Source organism: Girardinichthys multiradiatus, chromosome 12, assembly GCF_021462225.1.
Source record: "Girardinichthys multiradiatus isolate DD_20200921_A chromosome 12, DD_fGirMul_XY1, whole genome shotgun sequence".
NCBI classification, from domain to species: Eukaryota; Metazoa; Chordata; class Actinopteri; order Cyprinodontiformes; family Goodeidae; genus Girardinichthys; species Girardinichthys multiradiatus.
This window is the reverse complement of record NC_061805.1, coordinates 23144794-23161828: the sequence shown is the minus strand read 5'-3', so window position 1 is coordinate 23161828 and position 17035 is coordinate 23144794. Positions and strand designations below refer to the sequence as shown.

At 39.5% G+C, this 17035-nt stretch overlaps 1 protein-coding gene across 1 annotated transcript in view; it reads left to right on the top strand.

Moving 5' to 3' along the window:
* hsd17b4 (hydroxysteroid (17-beta) dehydrogenase 4) overlaps positions 1-14604 on the top strand; it is a 42662-nt gene extending 28058 nt beyond the window's left edge. The window contains exons 16-25 of the mRNA XM_047381453.1: positions 3620-3691; positions 4951-5054; positions 9482-9547; positions 9924-9993; positions 10124-10230; positions 10964-11050; positions 11195-11281; positions 12034-12172; positions 13023-13150; positions 13915-14604. Of these exons, the coding sequence (XP_047237409.1) occupies positions 3620-3691; positions 4951-5054; positions 9482-9547; positions 9924-9993; positions 10124-10230; positions 10964-11050; positions 11195-11281; positions 12034-12172; positions 13023-13150; positions 13915-14004 (950 nt within the window). The 3' untranslated portion in view covers positions 14005-14604. The remainder of the gene's footprint in view (positions 1-3619; positions 3692-4950; positions 5055-9481; positions 9548-9923; positions 9994-10123; positions 10231-10963; positions 11051-11194; positions 11282-12033; positions 12173-13022; positions 13151-13914) is intronic.
* The last annotated feature ends 2431 nt before the right edge of the window (positions 14605-17035 follow it).

Sequence of the window (17035 nt, the reverse complement as noted above, 5' to 3'; positions counted from 1 at the left end):
AATCGGCCCTTCTCCACAATCTTCCTCAGGGTCCAGTCACCTCTTCTCGTTGTGCAGCGTTTTCTGCCACACTTTTTCCTTCCCACAGACTTCCCACTGAGGTGCCTTGATACAGCACTCTGGGAACAGCCTATTCGTTCAGAAATTTCTTTCTGTGTCTTACCCTCTTGCTTGAGGGTGTCAATAGTGGCCTTCTGGACAGCAGTCAGGTCGGCAGTCTTACCCATGATTGGGGTTTTGAGTGATGAACCAGGCTGGGAGTTTTAAAGGCCTCAGGAATCTTTTGCAGGTGTTTAGAGTTAACTCGTTGATTCAGATGATTAGGTTCATAGCTCGTTTAGAGACCCTTTTAATGATATGCTAATTTTGTGAGATAGGAATTTTGGGTTTTCATGAGCTGTATGCCACAATCATCCGTATTAAGACAATAAAAGACCTGAAATATTTCAGTTAGTGTGCAATGAATCTAAAATATATGAATGTTAAATTTTCATCATGACATTATGGAAAATAATGAACTTTATCACAATATGCAAATTTTTTGAGAAGGACCTGTAATCCTGCCTATCCTTCCTATCTACTATTATAGATGAATGATTTAGTGTAATCAGTGTCAATACCGATGCAGCTGAGAAAGTGAAGAGTTACTAATATTTACCATCCAAAAGGAGAGCAGCATTAGTTCAAATTGCTTGAAAATGTCATGCTGGGTTTAACAGAACTGGGTTGCAGTGTGTTGTGTTGTGTGTTGGGTTACAAAGCTGCAGACTATTCAAAGTAGCCAAACAGATTTCAAAGTGCTTTCAGCAGGCACCAAAAGATCACAGAGCAGTGTAAGAAGGTGGTCTGACTCAATGAATCACATTTTCTTCTACATGGTCTGTATTTCTGGGTTTGAGGCTGTTTCTCATCTAGAAAGTAGTATGAGGCAGGTTGGCTGGTGTCGGTGTGATGCTTTGGGCAATGTTCTGCAGGGAAATCGTGCCATTTGTGTGGATGTCACGTTGACATGCAACACATATCCAGAAATTATTACTCAACCGAATTCCCTGATGGGTTATAGTGGGTCTTTTAGCACCGTAATGTACCCTGCTACTGTAGAAATGACTCCAACATGACAAGGCATTCAGAGTGCTGACTTAACTTCCAGGTTCCACAAGTCTCAGTCGAGTTCTTGTCAGAAGTGCTGGACAAACAGACATAAACAATCCTTACTACCTATTCTACACACAGCCCTTCAGAGACCTGATGTTGTCCAATCGACACGGATCAGGCCGGTTCCAGTAGCAAAACGACCTCCTTTCTATTATTAGCCAAGTAGTATAATGTCTTTGGGAACTAAAATACTTTCCTTTCTGCTTTCTGGGTAAAATGAAAAGAGAACTGTGCAACATGTTTAGAGTTAAATAAAGTAGTACCTTTCACAGAGCTGTCTTTCTCTCTGCTTCACTGAAAATCTAAAATGAAAAAAGGTTCCTGAGCAGTCTTGAAAATCTGGGATTTGCTTTTTCTCATTTTCCAGATCAGTATAAAAAGTATGGAAAATGTTTCAATTTCAATTTTTTTCCTCCTTTTATTTTCTAAATGACAAATGTCTACTAATACTTAAATAATACAGAGTTTAACCAATAGTTTTTGGATCTAGGAACAAAATAAGCATACCAAAGTGCTTTAAACTTGTATGCAAGCAGGTTCATGGTTTGTTCTCAAACACAGTAAAATAAAAAGTGCAGATTTCTACAGGGTTTCAACACATTTTTCATTTTCAGTGAACAATGTGTTGAAACCCTGCCTAAAATCCTCCAGGTTATAGGACTGTACAAGAATTGCAGCTTATTTCTTTCACAAGATGAGATTATTGCTTACTTTTCTTTTGAACACCTGAAAATGTTGAAAGGCACCATATCTCAAGATATTTTTTCCACAAGATCCATCCAAAGAGCTGTTTCCAGCTTGATATTTAAGAGTAAAAAGCCCAGATTTACTTTTCTGTTAGGCTGCTAAATTATTCTTTTATTAAAGATAAGATGAGAGATTAGATTTTTCATTATCATTCCTATAGAATAACAAGGAGATGGAGGTGTCAGTCTAGTACAAATTAAATACAGAATAAGTAGACAAATATGAAATAAAAGAAAAAGAAAAAAGCTGAATTAAAAAAACACAGCAATATTTACACATTTAAAATTTATTGCAAACAACATTGCAAAAGATTGTTCGATGCAATCATTGCTTGTTTGTATAAAAAAAATTGTTTTTTAAATGGGTCATGCAGGTTTTAAATGTCTGGTTTCTCCTTCCTGAGGGTCGGAGCTGGAGCAGGTGGTGTCCTTTTTTGTGTTGCATCATTTATGATATGATGCAACAGGAACTGTAATGTTCCTCCATGGTGGGAGGGGGAAACCTCTTATTGTAACTTTATAGGAGGATTTTCTTTAAATTAAGACTAGAGGCATCGTCACACTGAGTGAGTGAAAGAGAGCAGTCAGTGTTACACAGCTCTGCAGTTAGAGGATTTCACTATTCTTTCAAAACACAGGATTATGGAGTTCACATGTTAAACAGTGTGTAGCATCTTATATTGACAGTTAGCATAGTTAGCATGGCTAGCATTTCTAGCAGCAGTTTGTGTGTATTATCTGTAGTAGATCTTTTTAGCACAATCCTCCACTGATAGGAAGAGGCGTTTTGTCTCCAACGCAGTTGTCCAGGGTTCGAAGTCCTGCCCTCAGGACCTTTGCTGCATGTCTTTCAATCTTCTCTCTCTGCCCATTTCCTGTCTGTAGATTTGTTAATTAGGGCTATGGAGTCACAAAATCATGTAAAAGAAAGCAATGGTTTCCTCAACGGGACAGACCAGAGCAACCTTGCTGTCTTATAGCTTCCTGTTATCTGCTGATATCTCCCTCCCTGTTCACGTTAAGATTTCAGTTTAAAACTTCTCTTTGGTCAAGGAAACTTCTTCACTCAGTAACAGTAAATTTGACGTTTTAGTTTTTGACCGTATTATCTCCAGTCAAAAGTAAAATGGTCTGATTCCGGTCACCAGCCTATTTCTCCGTTCATCTCTACTCGCTTTTCTGAGGAAAAACTGATTCCAGCCTGTCCTCCATTTATCAGCATTGTATTCAAGTCACAGTGAGAACTTTGTTTTTCAGAAAGTTCAAATCATGACAGCTAGTCTGGAACCCAGAAGCTTGTTGAACAACACTTGTTGCTGTTTTTGTTGTTATTTCAGGAATCCTCAGAAGCTCTGGGAACCACTTTATATATTTATATACAGCCGCTTTTAAAAAATAGCTTTAACCTGCTGTGACTCTGTTTTTATGTTCCAAGCAAAGCGTGTAGGCTGCAGTGGCATGACTCTGTATTTTTGTTTTAAAGTAAGATGAGATGGATGGGAACATCAAAAAATAATGCCTCTTTTGACAAAGAAGTGGATCTTTCAATTTTTCTGATTGATTGATCACTTTGATAATTGATATATTTAGTGACCTTGCAAGAATCAATATGTGTCTCAGAAGTTTAACGTTTACTGGTGCTTTTTGAAATGAGATGTTGCAGAATCAGTTTATGAATCTTAAATATGGTCATGTAAATGCTTCAAATATACCTCCAGGTACTCTAACCTCTGAAACCACCGTAGCTGATGTCCTGGACAAAGGATCTGGAGCAGTCATCCTTCTGGATGGTGAGTTTTAGAATTTACTCTTTACAATGGAGAATTTCCATCATATGGTATAGATCATTTATTCCATATTCATTTGTTTTCTTCAGTTTAATGTATTTTTGGCCCTCACAGGTCCCTCTCAGGCTGAATTCATAAAAGTTAATTTACAGTCTGTGTCTGCAGGGACCAGGATAATAAGCCGTGAATGCCTCATACTTTTGTGTGATAATTCCACGGAGTTAAATGTTATTTAATACCGCTCTGATCTATAATTAATCCATCTTAAACCAGGAAACCATGGGAGATGAGGTTTTTCAGTGTGTTGGCTCAGGGGAATGTTAATAAAATGTCCTCACTCACATTAAACCTGTTAACTGTGTTATGTTCAGGTTATTTAGCATGTTACATTAACTTCGTAAAACGACATACCAGTTACTTGTAGCCGTTTTAGTACCTGTAGCACTTGTGAAAATAAATATCTGTGAGGGTTCTAGTCAGAGCATCTGTGTGGCCTTTCAAAAGTATTCATACTTCTTGACCTGAAGAACCTCGATCGCCAACTTTAGTGTATTTTATTGGGATTTTATGTGACCGAGCCAACACAAAGTATTTATTGCATTTAGTAAAGCAGAAGGGAAACTGTGTGGGGTGCATTTGTATTCAGCCCACCTAAAGCATAACATTCTCCAGGCATCCTTTGCTCCAACTACAGTCACATTGGATGGAGAGCGCTTGTGAACATCAGTTGCCAACAGATTCTCTTCTAGATTCAGGTCTAGACTTTGACTAGGCCATCCTAACACATGAAAATGCTCTGATATAATTCATTCTTCTGTAGCTACGGTTGTATTAATGGTTGTTGTCCTGCTGGAAGGTAAACACCTGCCTCAGTCTCAACTCTTTTGCAGCTTCTAGCAGATTTGCTTCTAGAATTGCCCAATATTTAGCTCCATCCATCTTCCCATTGACTCTGATCCCTACTGAAGAAGAGCACACCCACAGCATGATGCTGCCTCTACCTTGCTTCACTATGGTAATAGTGTGTTCAGGGCGACTAGCAGTGTTGCATGTAAGCAAAAAAAGCCCAACTTTGTTCTTATCTAACCAGAGCTTCTTCTACATGTTTATTGTGTCTCTTACATAGTGAAATATTTCTGCGGTAGCATTATGCCACAGAATTCAGATTGTTATTCACAAAACAATGTGAAAAACCTCAGCTTCATAACTATGTAGAGATTTTTGTTATCACATGAAATCCATTTATTTGTTCTGTTTTTCAGTGAACACCTACAACGGCGTCGAGCTTGTGTGCTACAACCAGTTTTCAGTGTTTGTGGTTGGAGCTGGACGCTTCGGAGGAAAGAGAAGCTCAGACAAAGCTAAAGTATGTTAGAGCTTTGGTTGAATGTATGCTTAAAGTTTTATAATGGCTTATCTGATTCGAACAACTAACTAAATGACCGGAAGAATGTGTGTCTGACAAAGAGCATGTTGAGGTGTCCAAGATTGTTAGATGTGAAAATGTCAAGAGGCTCACCAGCTCTGAAATACGATACTGTGTTATGAAGTGGTACACCATTTATTAAAGCTTCTCAAAAAATAAAATGGTGAAAAAATCTGAATATTTCATCTTCCGTGGATCATTCAGAGGAATAATTTCCATCAAGTAATGGGGATGAAAACCTGCGTGGCTGTCAACAACTATTATCAGTGAACACTATCTGATTATCTGATTCAAACCCTATTATCTAAAGAAATAAAAGGAAAAAATCATTACTGAGAAATTTCTCTGAGTTCACAAAAAAATCAGAAAGAGCAAAGTGGAAACTATCCTTTGATATGAGAAAAAAGGATTCAAGGATACTTTACTATCATACCGTTGCATGGGGCGGGATGAAATGCGGTTACTCAGTTCCCAGCAAGTAGAATAAAAGGAGAATAAAAATAATAAATATCAAATCAAAACTTGAAATAATTTTTGGAGATTAGAAATTGTTTATTTGGTAGGGACAGATACAATAAACATAGATCATTATGCAAAATAATCTGATGCCTGTATCATAGAGCTTATAGCCATAGCTAATTCACAGCACCTGTCCCTTGAAGCGCTTTTAACAGTTAAAATAAATAAAAAGTAAAAACAATTACTATAAATGCAATCAGAAATGTCCAGAAACCAGTTTGTACTAATAAATTCACTGTAATAAAATTAACACATCCACACAAGATCAAACAAATGTGCGCCTCATTTGTACAGTTATACATTTCATATGACCACACTGCTGCTGCTGTGAGCCAGGATTTTGCTTGTTTTTTGAAAGTGGACAGGCTAGTCAAAGTCTTAATATTAACAGGAAGACCATTCCACAGGTTGGTTCCTTTCACAGAAATGAAATCTTTCGCAAAAGATGTTTTACAAAATGGAACTTTACAGTTTCCACTTGTAGCAGCTTTCATTGACCTGGAGGTGTCCAGTCTGTTAACACATTTACAAAGTGGCTCAGGTGCAAGTCTAATCAAACATTTAAAAATCAACTTTATATAGCTAAGATTAACAAAATTCACAAAATGTAAGAATTAGTATTTATTTAAGATGTGACAGTGATGAAATCGAATGGGCTTTTTATCAAAACTTTTTAAAGTTCTATTATAAAGCCTTTCAATAGGCTTTAAGGTAGTTTGACTGGTCTGAGACCAAACAGCAGTGCAGTAGGACAGATGTGACAGGATCATTGTATTAAAAAGACATGAGCACATTCCAATGTCAGAAAGCTCCTGATCATTCGGAAACTGTTCATATTCACCTTCATTGTTCTTACAATGCTTTTAATGTGACTTTTGAAATTTAACTGAGGATCTAATATGACTCCTAAATATTTTTCTTGTTATACCTGTTCAATTAGTTCTCCATTTATTCTGATGTTTAGATCGTTTGTTGTCCGAGTTCTTTGTTTAGAGAAATACATAGATTTGGTTTTCTTCAAGTTTCATGTCAAATAGGATTTGTTTAACCAATAGGATACTTTCTCTAGACTTTTGGTCAATGTGCTGCTGACAGCTGAAGGGTTTTTACCAGGCACATAAACAACAGTGTCATCAGCGTACATCTGAAGGCTAACTTCAGGACACACTTCAGGCAAGTCATTCACAAACAGGCTGAAGAGAATTGTTCCCGGTATGGTTCCCTGAGGAATTCCAGTTTTGATTTCACATGGAGCAGATTTTACATGATCAATAACTACACATTGTTCTCAGCCCTGCAGATATGACTTAAACCATGAATAGTGCCTGATGTGACATATTAAAAGATGACAATTTTGAAATAAGACGACTGTGGTGGACGGTATCAAATGCCTTCTTTAAGTCCCAGTATATAAGATTATATACCAAACATTATCCAAGGCAGGGATATTGTACCATTTGTGTCAGTACAGGGTTGTTACAACATATTTTGCCATATTTGCTGCTCTTCACACTCATAGGTGCCTCAGGTAACTGTGCGTAAATTGTCTTAAAATAAACAAATCTTATTGCCGCAGCACAATTTCCTGCAGAAAACTGAACGGCTCCACTTTGATTGGCACTCCTAATATTTCCCAGGCTGCAGAGGAGCTGCCTGCTCTCATGACTAGGGTCTCTGACTGGTTATGTAACTTCTGTCTGCATCTTAATGTGGTTAAAACTGTATGCATTTTCAAGGTATTTAAGTAGAGATCCAGATACTGTAATGGCAAGTCAATAGTACATACAGTAGTTAGTAAAGTAAATTTAAAATGGAATTAAATTCAACTTGATGAATTTTAGAAATGCTGGAAACAGCTGAACCTTCCAGGCTTCACAGATGCACATAAATGCCAGGATTCTGTCACATAAACAGGAGAGACTACATTACAATCAATACAAAGACTGGAAAAAGACTCTAACTCGAATCATTATTGCAGACTTTTAACTAAATATTATTTATCATGGGAAAACAGGATGAAGTACTTAGATAATTTACTAGTATATAAAGTTTTGCATTGTCTATCCCCTCCTCCACAGATTAATTGCATTAATAAAACTTAAAACTGGTCCACAAGACCTTTTAACTAGAGATCCTGCGTAGGAAAAGTCTTCTCTTATTGGGCCGTTCGTACTCTGAACAATGTACTGACAGAATTGGGGAACATTAGATCTTATAGGTGGTTTTCTAAATTTATAAAGCAGTGGTTTGTAACTAATCAGATCTGGGATCAGTGTAGATTAGTGACAGCTGAATATTAAGTTTGTGTTTCCATTGTTTTTTTGTTTTGTTTGCTTAAGTTTAAATGTTTTAATCCTGTCTTATACCATCAACCTGCTAGAGACTGCAGAGATAAATTAGCCCCTAAATAAATCAACTGAACTGAATGTGACTGAAAAGTATTTGGACTCTACCATTCAGGTCCGGTAGATGCGTATTGATCGCCATAAGTCATGAAGAAGCAACAAGAAAGGAGCTACCCATCTTACACATCCCCATTTCTACAGCCAGAGTGACAGAAATTGTGCTGAAGTAGGCTTAAGGTGCTGATTTTTATGTTTTTAGCAACCACACATGAAACAGAGGGGAGGATGGTAGAGGAGAATATCTCCAAAGGTCACTTTTGGATATTTGCTGGAAGGAATGGGATCTGGAGGTAGTTTTCTGGTGTGTCTTATTATTTCTATGCTGATGATATTCAGCTCTGCTGAATATTTAAAGTTGTCCTATTCGAGTAACAGTTTTAGTAGTATCCAACGGTGACTCTATGACAACTGTTTGCAGTTGATCTATGATGGGACTGAAACCATAATTATTGACTTGGTGTTTTGGCCTCAGAAACCTTGGTATTATTTTTGAGTCTGCCATGTCTTCGGACAGCCATTGCCATCAAAAACTGTTTGTTTTTTTGTTGTTGTTTTTTGTTTGTTTGTTTGTTTCAGCTAAAATATATTTCTGAACATCAAACTCTGGTATCAAAAGCTGAATTGGAATTGATTTTCATGCTTTTATCTCATCTCGTCTTGGTTATTGTAACAGCTGAGAGCCCCAGATTGTGGAATGCGTTGCCTCCATCTATACCTTGTCTTGATTCTGTTTGTTTTTAAGAAGAAGTTGAAGACTCATTTCTTCAGGCTGGTGTTTAACAAGTTTTATGCTTTTACTTATTGTAAAGCTTTTTGTGGTTTTTGACCTCTGAAAGGTGATTTAAAAATAAAGTTTACTTACTCAAGGTCACCAATCCCCATAATACCTTCCTTTTCAAGGTTTTTCTTTACGTCTTCGTCAGGGTGGAGTGACTGTGGGTGGCTCTGTAGATGTAAGGTCTCTAGATCTTAAACAACCAGTTGAGAAACAAACTGTTTGACTGTGTGGGACGATTTCAGAGGTATTACCAAAGGTAATCTTAAAAAAACCAAAAATACAGCAATGACCTTGTAAACAATGTAAATTATAGCAGAGGTGTCGAGTCAGTAGAACGTTACAGATATACTGCAGATCTGTGACCCTGAAACTGCTGAACTACTACCTAAAACCTGTTTGCATTTAAGCCCGGTTCACAAGTTTACGTACCGCCACCATGGGCACAAGTATCATATAGATTTAAAAGCTGACACCAGCAGTCACCTGTTTCCATTCATTTGTTGAAAAATGTTGCTGGCATCTAATCTCCTCCATGCTGTTTATGGAGATTTTATACTATTTTATTTACTTATTACATGGTCCCAGCTTTTTATTGAGAAAACTGTTATGAATGCTCCATATTTACCAGGGTTTTTTTGTTGTTTGTATGTTTAACTTTCCCCCAGGCTCCTCTGCCTCCACCCAAGCGCGCACCAGATGCTGTGGTGATTGAATCAACCACAAGAGACCAAGTGAGTGTGTCTGTGTGGGTTTTGCTGCAGAATAAATCAGCCGAATTGATGATGCAAGGGTGGAAACAGAACATGTTGGCTTTTCATTCTTTCCTCTCTGAAATAAGTTGGAGACAAAATATGTATGACTATGTGGCAGAGTTTTTTTTCACTGTGTCAGAGAGGAGAGACTGCTGACTGCATGATGCTGCGGAAAGTAAAGAAGGAAAAGAGAATAAGCTAAATCCCCGAAGCATTTTTAAATGACTCCCAACTGTATCACTTCAAAGGCGTTCCTATTTTAGTTGTCTGTGATAATTTCATTTTATCCCACATAAGGTTCAGGCCTTTATGAATAAGATATAAATCTAAACATCTGCTCCCCCTGCGGTTACAGGCCGCCTTGTACCGTCTGAGCGGAGACTGGAACCCCCTTCACATAGACCCCAGCTTCGCCGCCATGGGAGGTGAGAGTCTTCACGTCTATCATTGAAGGTTGTTTAGTCAGGACTCCCTCTTCCTTTTGAGGTTTTAGTCAAATCACGCATTTTCATCTCATTTATTCTTGATTGTGCCATATTCGAAAATGCTCTTCAGGCTTCAGCGCTCCCATCCTGCACGGCTTGTGCTCATTTGGCTTTGCGGCGAGACACGTCCTCAAGCAGTTCGCCAACAACGACCCCTCTAAGTTCAAGGCTATAAAGGTGAGCTTGACCTCTGGGTCTTAAGCCCTCTTTACCTCACGTTTTCTTTTAAAAATCACGTTTCAGCTCAAACGTCTCTTTTCTTTATGCATCTCCTTATGCTGTAAAGAAGTTTCACTTAGTTGCTGTATTAGACTTGATGAAACTCTTAGATTAGGTCTGTTTTCATCTGTTCGTTTATGAAAGCGCTAAATTGTTGGAATTGAAAATTGCATGGAAATCAAGGGAAACAAGGAAGGTAATAAGGCCATTTTATTTAATAGGAAAACAGGCATCTAAACACAAACTGTTGGCAGTTATTGTTTGAAAACAAACATTTAAAAGGCCTATGAGGTTTGTAAGAAGACATTCATTTAAAAACAGCACCATGAACACCAAGTTATTTAGTTAGTTAGTTAGTTAGTTAAAAGCACATTCGGGTGTAAGAATGGCCCAGTCAAAGTCCAGACCTAAATCCAATTGAGATTCTATGGCAAAGCTGATGTTCATAGACTCTCTCCATCCAATCTGACTGAGCTGGAGTTATTCTGCAAAGAAGAATGAGTAACAGTTTCAGTCTCTAGATGTGCAAAGCTGGCGGAGACGTAAACCTAAAGACCTACAGCTCTAACTGCAAAGGTGGTTCTATAAACTATTTAGGGGAGCTGAAGTAAACACAGGTTATAGTTGTAATGTGACAAAAGGACCCTCTGGTGCATCCTTTCCATCACCTTTTTCTTTCACTCTTCCTCAGGTCCGCTTCGCAAAGCCTGTGTTTCCGGGTCAGTCGCTGCTAACAGAGATGTGGAAGGAGGGCAGCCGAATCCATATCCAGTGTAAAGTGAGTGCTTTTTTTTTTTTTAGCTGTAGTAAGGATAACACCCCATCACATGAAATGAGGTGAAGAAATGAGCCAGAGCTGTCTGTTCTTATCTGGTTGCTTTTCATGCGTCATTCTTTATAAGCTCTCATCTCTTTCATGCAGGTGAAGGAGACGGGTGATGTCGCTCTGGCTGGGGGCTACGTGGATTTACACGGCACATCAGACGCTTCTCCTGAAATTCTCCCTCAGGTACATGAGTCTGAAGGGCATAAATGATCTTCTGTCAATTATTCCACTGTTTCCTTATATTATATTCTTTCCTGGTGGCCTGATTTCTTTCCATCCTCAAAGGGGTAGAATGTAGACCAGCAATGGTCATAGTGGCCTTTATATAAAGCATAACAGCTTCATGTTGTCTTTATGCAGCTCATTTCATTTAGGGGCATCAAAGTGTACCAATGAAGCTCAGTTTAGATTTATATTGTATGATGGCATGGTAACCACCCAGAGTTACTCTGGTATGAGTCTAAACCTCAGTTTGGTGAAAGCTACCCATCGTACATGCATTATTTGCATGAACATCCTGACGATGTGTTGTGGGAATCTTATCCTGTTGCAGATGTATGCATGGTTGGTTGTGATTGTGGGAGACACAGAACAGCCTCTGGAGAAGGAAAGAAAGGAAAGAAATGTTTGCAGAGAAAATGAGATCTTGACTTGGACTCAAAAGTTATGTTATTTGCAGCCATCAGATTTCACATTATGCAACATAATGAGGAGCTTGAACTCAAAAAAGCTTTTTTTTTTTTTTACAAATTGCAGAGAGCCTTTCATTGGCAGAGTTTTCACAGGTTGTTTGATGTGTGCATCGTCCTTCCACAAGCCTCCGAACTATCCTGGCTCCCTTTCAACACTGAACCTTTTATTTAGACAAAATGAATGTATATTTCCGTTAAGCGCCCATGGAGGCCAACACACCTGCTGTTTTTCCTCCTTTGCAGGGAGGAGGCCTTCAGAGCGAGCTGGTGTTTGCAGAGATTGGGCGGCGGATTAAAGAGCTGGGTTCAGAGCTGGTCAAGAAGGTGAACGCCGTGTTCGGCTGGGAGATCACAAAAGATGGCAAGAAAGCTGCAGAGTGGAGTAAGTTATTGTTAAAACTCAACTAAGACTGTAAAAATGTTCACAAACCTCTCATATTCAGAGCAGGACTCTTTCCGGACCGTATGAATAATATTGAGCCTAACTCTACATAATACAGTGGGTTCATAAGTAGCTGAAAGTTAATGGATGCCCAGAAGGACTGCAGCCCTCACCTCAGGATATCTAAGTCTAAGGCCTTGGTTCTTAACCGGAAAAGGGTTAGTCTTCAAGTATCATTGGTGTCGTTCTCGATTGATTGTAGGATGGAATAGGAGATGGTAACACGGGTCTGTAGTAATGTGTGCACTGCTTCAGTCTGTCGTGATAAAGAACGAGATCCTGGATGCAAGCGGATGAATTCAGCTTCCTCCATAGGGTAGCTGTATGTAGGGTGGATGTATGGATATTAAGCTCCTTCAGTGTAAAAACAGCACTCCATTGAGGATTTCTTCTTAAATTCCATTGTAAGTTTTTTGTTACGGGAAAACGATGTAGAAAACTCTCATTCCTAATGAGGATAATTGCTTCCTTAACTACAGACTGTGAGGATGTTTAAGCTATTTACACTTTTCAACTTTCAGATGGTGGAAAATCAATTTCTTAATGAGGGATTAGCATTTTCTCCAGTTTACATGATATCTTCTCATACCTGAGATTTAAAAGCTCACTTTATGATCGAAATTTAACTGATTTCACTGTCGATGTTAAAAAAAAAAAAAAAAAAAGGTTTTGTTTTTTAAACCATAAATAATTTAACAGAAAGTGAGTAGAGAAAGTTATCCTCGGAAAAAGTGAAGCTTTTTGTTTTTAAATCCATCCTTTTGTCTTTTTTGTCTCTGATCTCCTGCAGCCATTGATCTGAAGAACAACAGCGGCTCTCTGCTCAAAGGCCCGTACAGCGGGAAGGTTGATGTGACCTTCACTGTGTCAGACGAGGACTTCATGGAGGTGGTGACGGGGAAACTTCCACCTCAGAAGGTAACATACTTGGCTTATTTGCTTCCCACCATCATCTTTGAAGCTCTTCCACCTATATCTGGAAACTTTCTGACTGAAGTTTACCTCATTTTTATTAATTCCCTTTTATTATAAACTGTCACTGCGATGTCGAATCACTTCCTGTACATTCTGATTACAAAGAAAGTTCCCTCTGAGGCACCCTTCGATCCATAACAACGTCCTGCTTGATCTCGTCTCGTCAGATAAAATATGGGAGCAGCGATCTTTTAGAGCCGGATCCAAGAGCTTTCATTGCAGATAATCAATTGTTGCTGCTTGTTATGTCTGTTGCATCCCATCTGTCAGTGGGAGTGGCCATCACTGTGCAGAATTTATATGCTTCCTGGAGCTCTTGTTATTGATCTCCTGCCCCGTGTGTTCATCTGCGCGCTCTTTGTAGAGAGTCAGAGGCCTGGGCCGCTGAAGATCCCCTAGGCGGGGTCTTCTCCACTTTCTACAGTGATGAAGGAAGCAGCTGGGGGAAGATTAGTTGATGGAGTTGAAAGAAAAGCTGTTAACTGTCTTCCAGGGTCATCATAACCCCGTCATGTGATTGATTTCAGCCGAGCAGAGCAGAGAACATCATCATAGGCTCGGTTAACTCAGTGAAGGGACTTTTTCTGCTGCTGCCAGACTATCTTCATCCCCTTTTATCTGAATCCTGGCTCTTTTAATTGGTTTCCTGACCCTATTTAACTTCTTGATATCAAATGCTGCAAAATAAACATTTGTTTTCTTGTTAGGCGTTCTTCGCTGGCAAGCTGAAGGTTAGAGGGAACATCATGCTGAGTCAGAAGCTGGAGGTCATCCTGAAGGATTACGCCAAGCTGTGAGCTTCTCTGCCAACCAATCAGATGGTTTCAGGAACCTCACCACACCGACTTCCTCCTACGTCTTTGTCCTGATCCCCCCCGTGTGTGGTGGCTCTCGAGGGAAAATCACCCACTGAGAAACTTTGGGAACCAACTTGTCTCCCATGAATTAATTTTCGCTGCGGTTAAAAGGGCTCCCAGTTTCAAATAAAGATGCGATGAGTTTAATCTAAGCATCAAGTGGAGAAATGTTTGAGTTCACTCACGTCCTTAGCTGTTGGAGAATATTTAATTAACCAGAGATTTTCATCAGTCTAAATCAGTGTGTCATGAAGAGTTTATTAACTTTTTAATAACAAATAAGTTGAATTCATTAACATGAGTTAAACTGAATGAAATTGGGGTTGTTATGATCTCAGCCCCTAATGGTCTCATATCATGACTAATAGATTTGGTGACTAATTCACCAAAGCCAGAGGCAGTTTTATGCATATGATACTGTAATCAGCTCACTTTATAGTAATGTAAACTTTACTATATTTCAACTTCATTTTGTGCAACTTAATGCAGTAGAAATGTTGCTCTCTTAAAAAATATTTAAATAAAGTGACTCTAAATGAGGCCTTACTGTTTTATTTATCTCACTTTCCTATATTGTTTATTTTTGTAGCGCTGTTTCACAAAAAGTGTCATCTGAAGACAGATTTACTTATATTCCAGATTGATCCTGGTTGTAAAACAACGTAGCCAAGTTCGAGTCACTAACTTTGCATCGATCCCTCCTCCTAAGCAAGCATGTGGCGAGAGTGGAAAGGAACGACCCCCATTTAACCGGCAGAGGCCTCCACCAGAATCCTAATCTGTCACATCCTACAGCAGTGGGTTTGAGAAGAGCGGACACACAAAAAACTCTGTGGTCCTGGAGTACTTTCTGTGTGGCAAAAAAAGTAAAGTAGCTCCTTCAGGGGCTTCACCCTGAAAAGAAACGCTGCTAAACAGATAGGCCCTGAGCCAGAAGTAAGCTCTATGGGATGAACAGAATATATAGTCACAGTAGCACATTCAGTGGCTTAAGTTAGGAGAGAGGTTAAACACAGAAAGACAGACCCAAGTATATCCTCTGTATTGGGAAAACATTAAGTTATAGGTAGCAGTGGCTCAGCAGATGCCGTTTCTCAGGAAGTTTTCACAGCTAAACAGAAACCTTGGGCCAGATGTGACTTTTATAAAGAAAAAGGAAGGGTGAAAGGGTCATTAGCGTATGTCCTCCTGAAGCATAAGCCTATAGCAACATAACTACAGAAATAACTCAGGACAACCTAAGCCACTCTAACTATAAGCTTTATGAAAAAGGAAAGCTTTAAGACTAGCTTTAAAAGTAGACAGGGTGTCTGCCTCATGGACTAAAACATAATATTATGCACTTTTGTTCCCTGAAGGAGAGCAACGAAGTACAACACATGAGTATGGGGTATCATGCCCTGGCTGAAGCCACCTCTAATCACGCCTCCTAGGCAAATGATGTGATGATGACAGGTAACAGGCCCCACCTGCAATATATATATACCTGTCCGTCATCGCAGTCATTACTCAGTTCGATAGCCGCTATTCACCGAGCCCAAATAGCACAAACAGTTGATCACACAACCTCACAGCCTGTGTACGGTCAATGTAACTGAGCAGTGCACATAGAGGGTAAAGGAAGTGTAACCTCTTTTGTTCCTCGGATGCAAAAGGAGGTGGACAAAAACTAGAAAGCTCCATAGTCATGGAGCTGTAGTCCGAAGGTATAACTTTAGGAAGATAAACTGCATTGGATCGCAAGGAGACCTTGGAACCATCAGGTGAAAGGTGTATGCAGGTAGGATTTACAGACAAAGCATGGAGGTCTCCAAATCCACTTTGTAGCTGTCAGAGCAAGAAGCAGAGACTCTAAAGGTTCAAATAAAGGGTCACAAAGAGCTTCCAGTACCAATGTGAGAACCCAGGAAGGAAAACTGGGTTCAATCACAGGTCTGAGTCTATGAACCCCCTTTAAGACGTGTACAGCCAGAGGGTGAGCACCTGGTGTGACTCCATTAAAATCAATATGGCAGGCAGAAATGGCGGCCTTACAGGTCCTTCTCAAAATATTAGCATATTGTGATAAAGTTCATTATTTTCCATAATGTCATGATGAAAATTTAACATTCATATATTTTAGATTCATTGCACACTAACTGAAATATTTCAGGTCTTTTATTGTCTTAATACGGATGATTTTGGCATACACCTCATGAAAACCCAAAATTCCTATCTCACAAAATTAGCATATTTCATCCGACCAATAAAAGAAAAGTGTTTTTAATACAAAAAACGTCAACCTTCAAATAATCATGTACAGTTATGCACTCAATACTTGGTCAGGAATCCTTTGGCAGAAATGACTGCTTCAATGCAGCGTGGCATGGAGGCAATCAGCCTGTGGCACTGCTGAGGTCTTATGGAGGCCCAGGATGCTTCGATAGCGGCCTTTAGCTCATCCAGAGTGTTGGGTCTTGAGTCTCTCAACGTTCTCTTCACAATATCCCACAGATTCTCTATGGGGTTCAGGTCAGGAGAGTTGGCAGGCCAATTGAGCACAGTGATACCATGGTCAGTAAACCATTTACCAGTGGTTTTGGCACTGTGAGCAGGTGCCAGGTCGTGCTGAAAAATGAAATCTTCATCTCCATAAAGCTTTTCAGCAGATGGAAGCATGAAGTGCTCCAAAATCTCCTGATAGCTAGCTGCATTGACCCTGCCCTTGATAAAACACAGTGGACCAACACCAGCAGCTGACACGGCACCCCAGACCATCACTGACTGTGGGTACTTGACACTGGACTTCTGGACTTCTGGCATTTCCTTCTCCCCAGTCTTCCTCCAGACTCTGGCACCTTGATTTCCGAATGACTTGCAGAATTTGCTGTCATCCGAAAAAAGTACTTTGGACCACTGAGCAACAGTCCAGTGCTGCTTCTCTGTAGCCCAGGTCAGGCGCTTCTGCCGCTGTTTCTGGTTCAAAAGTGGC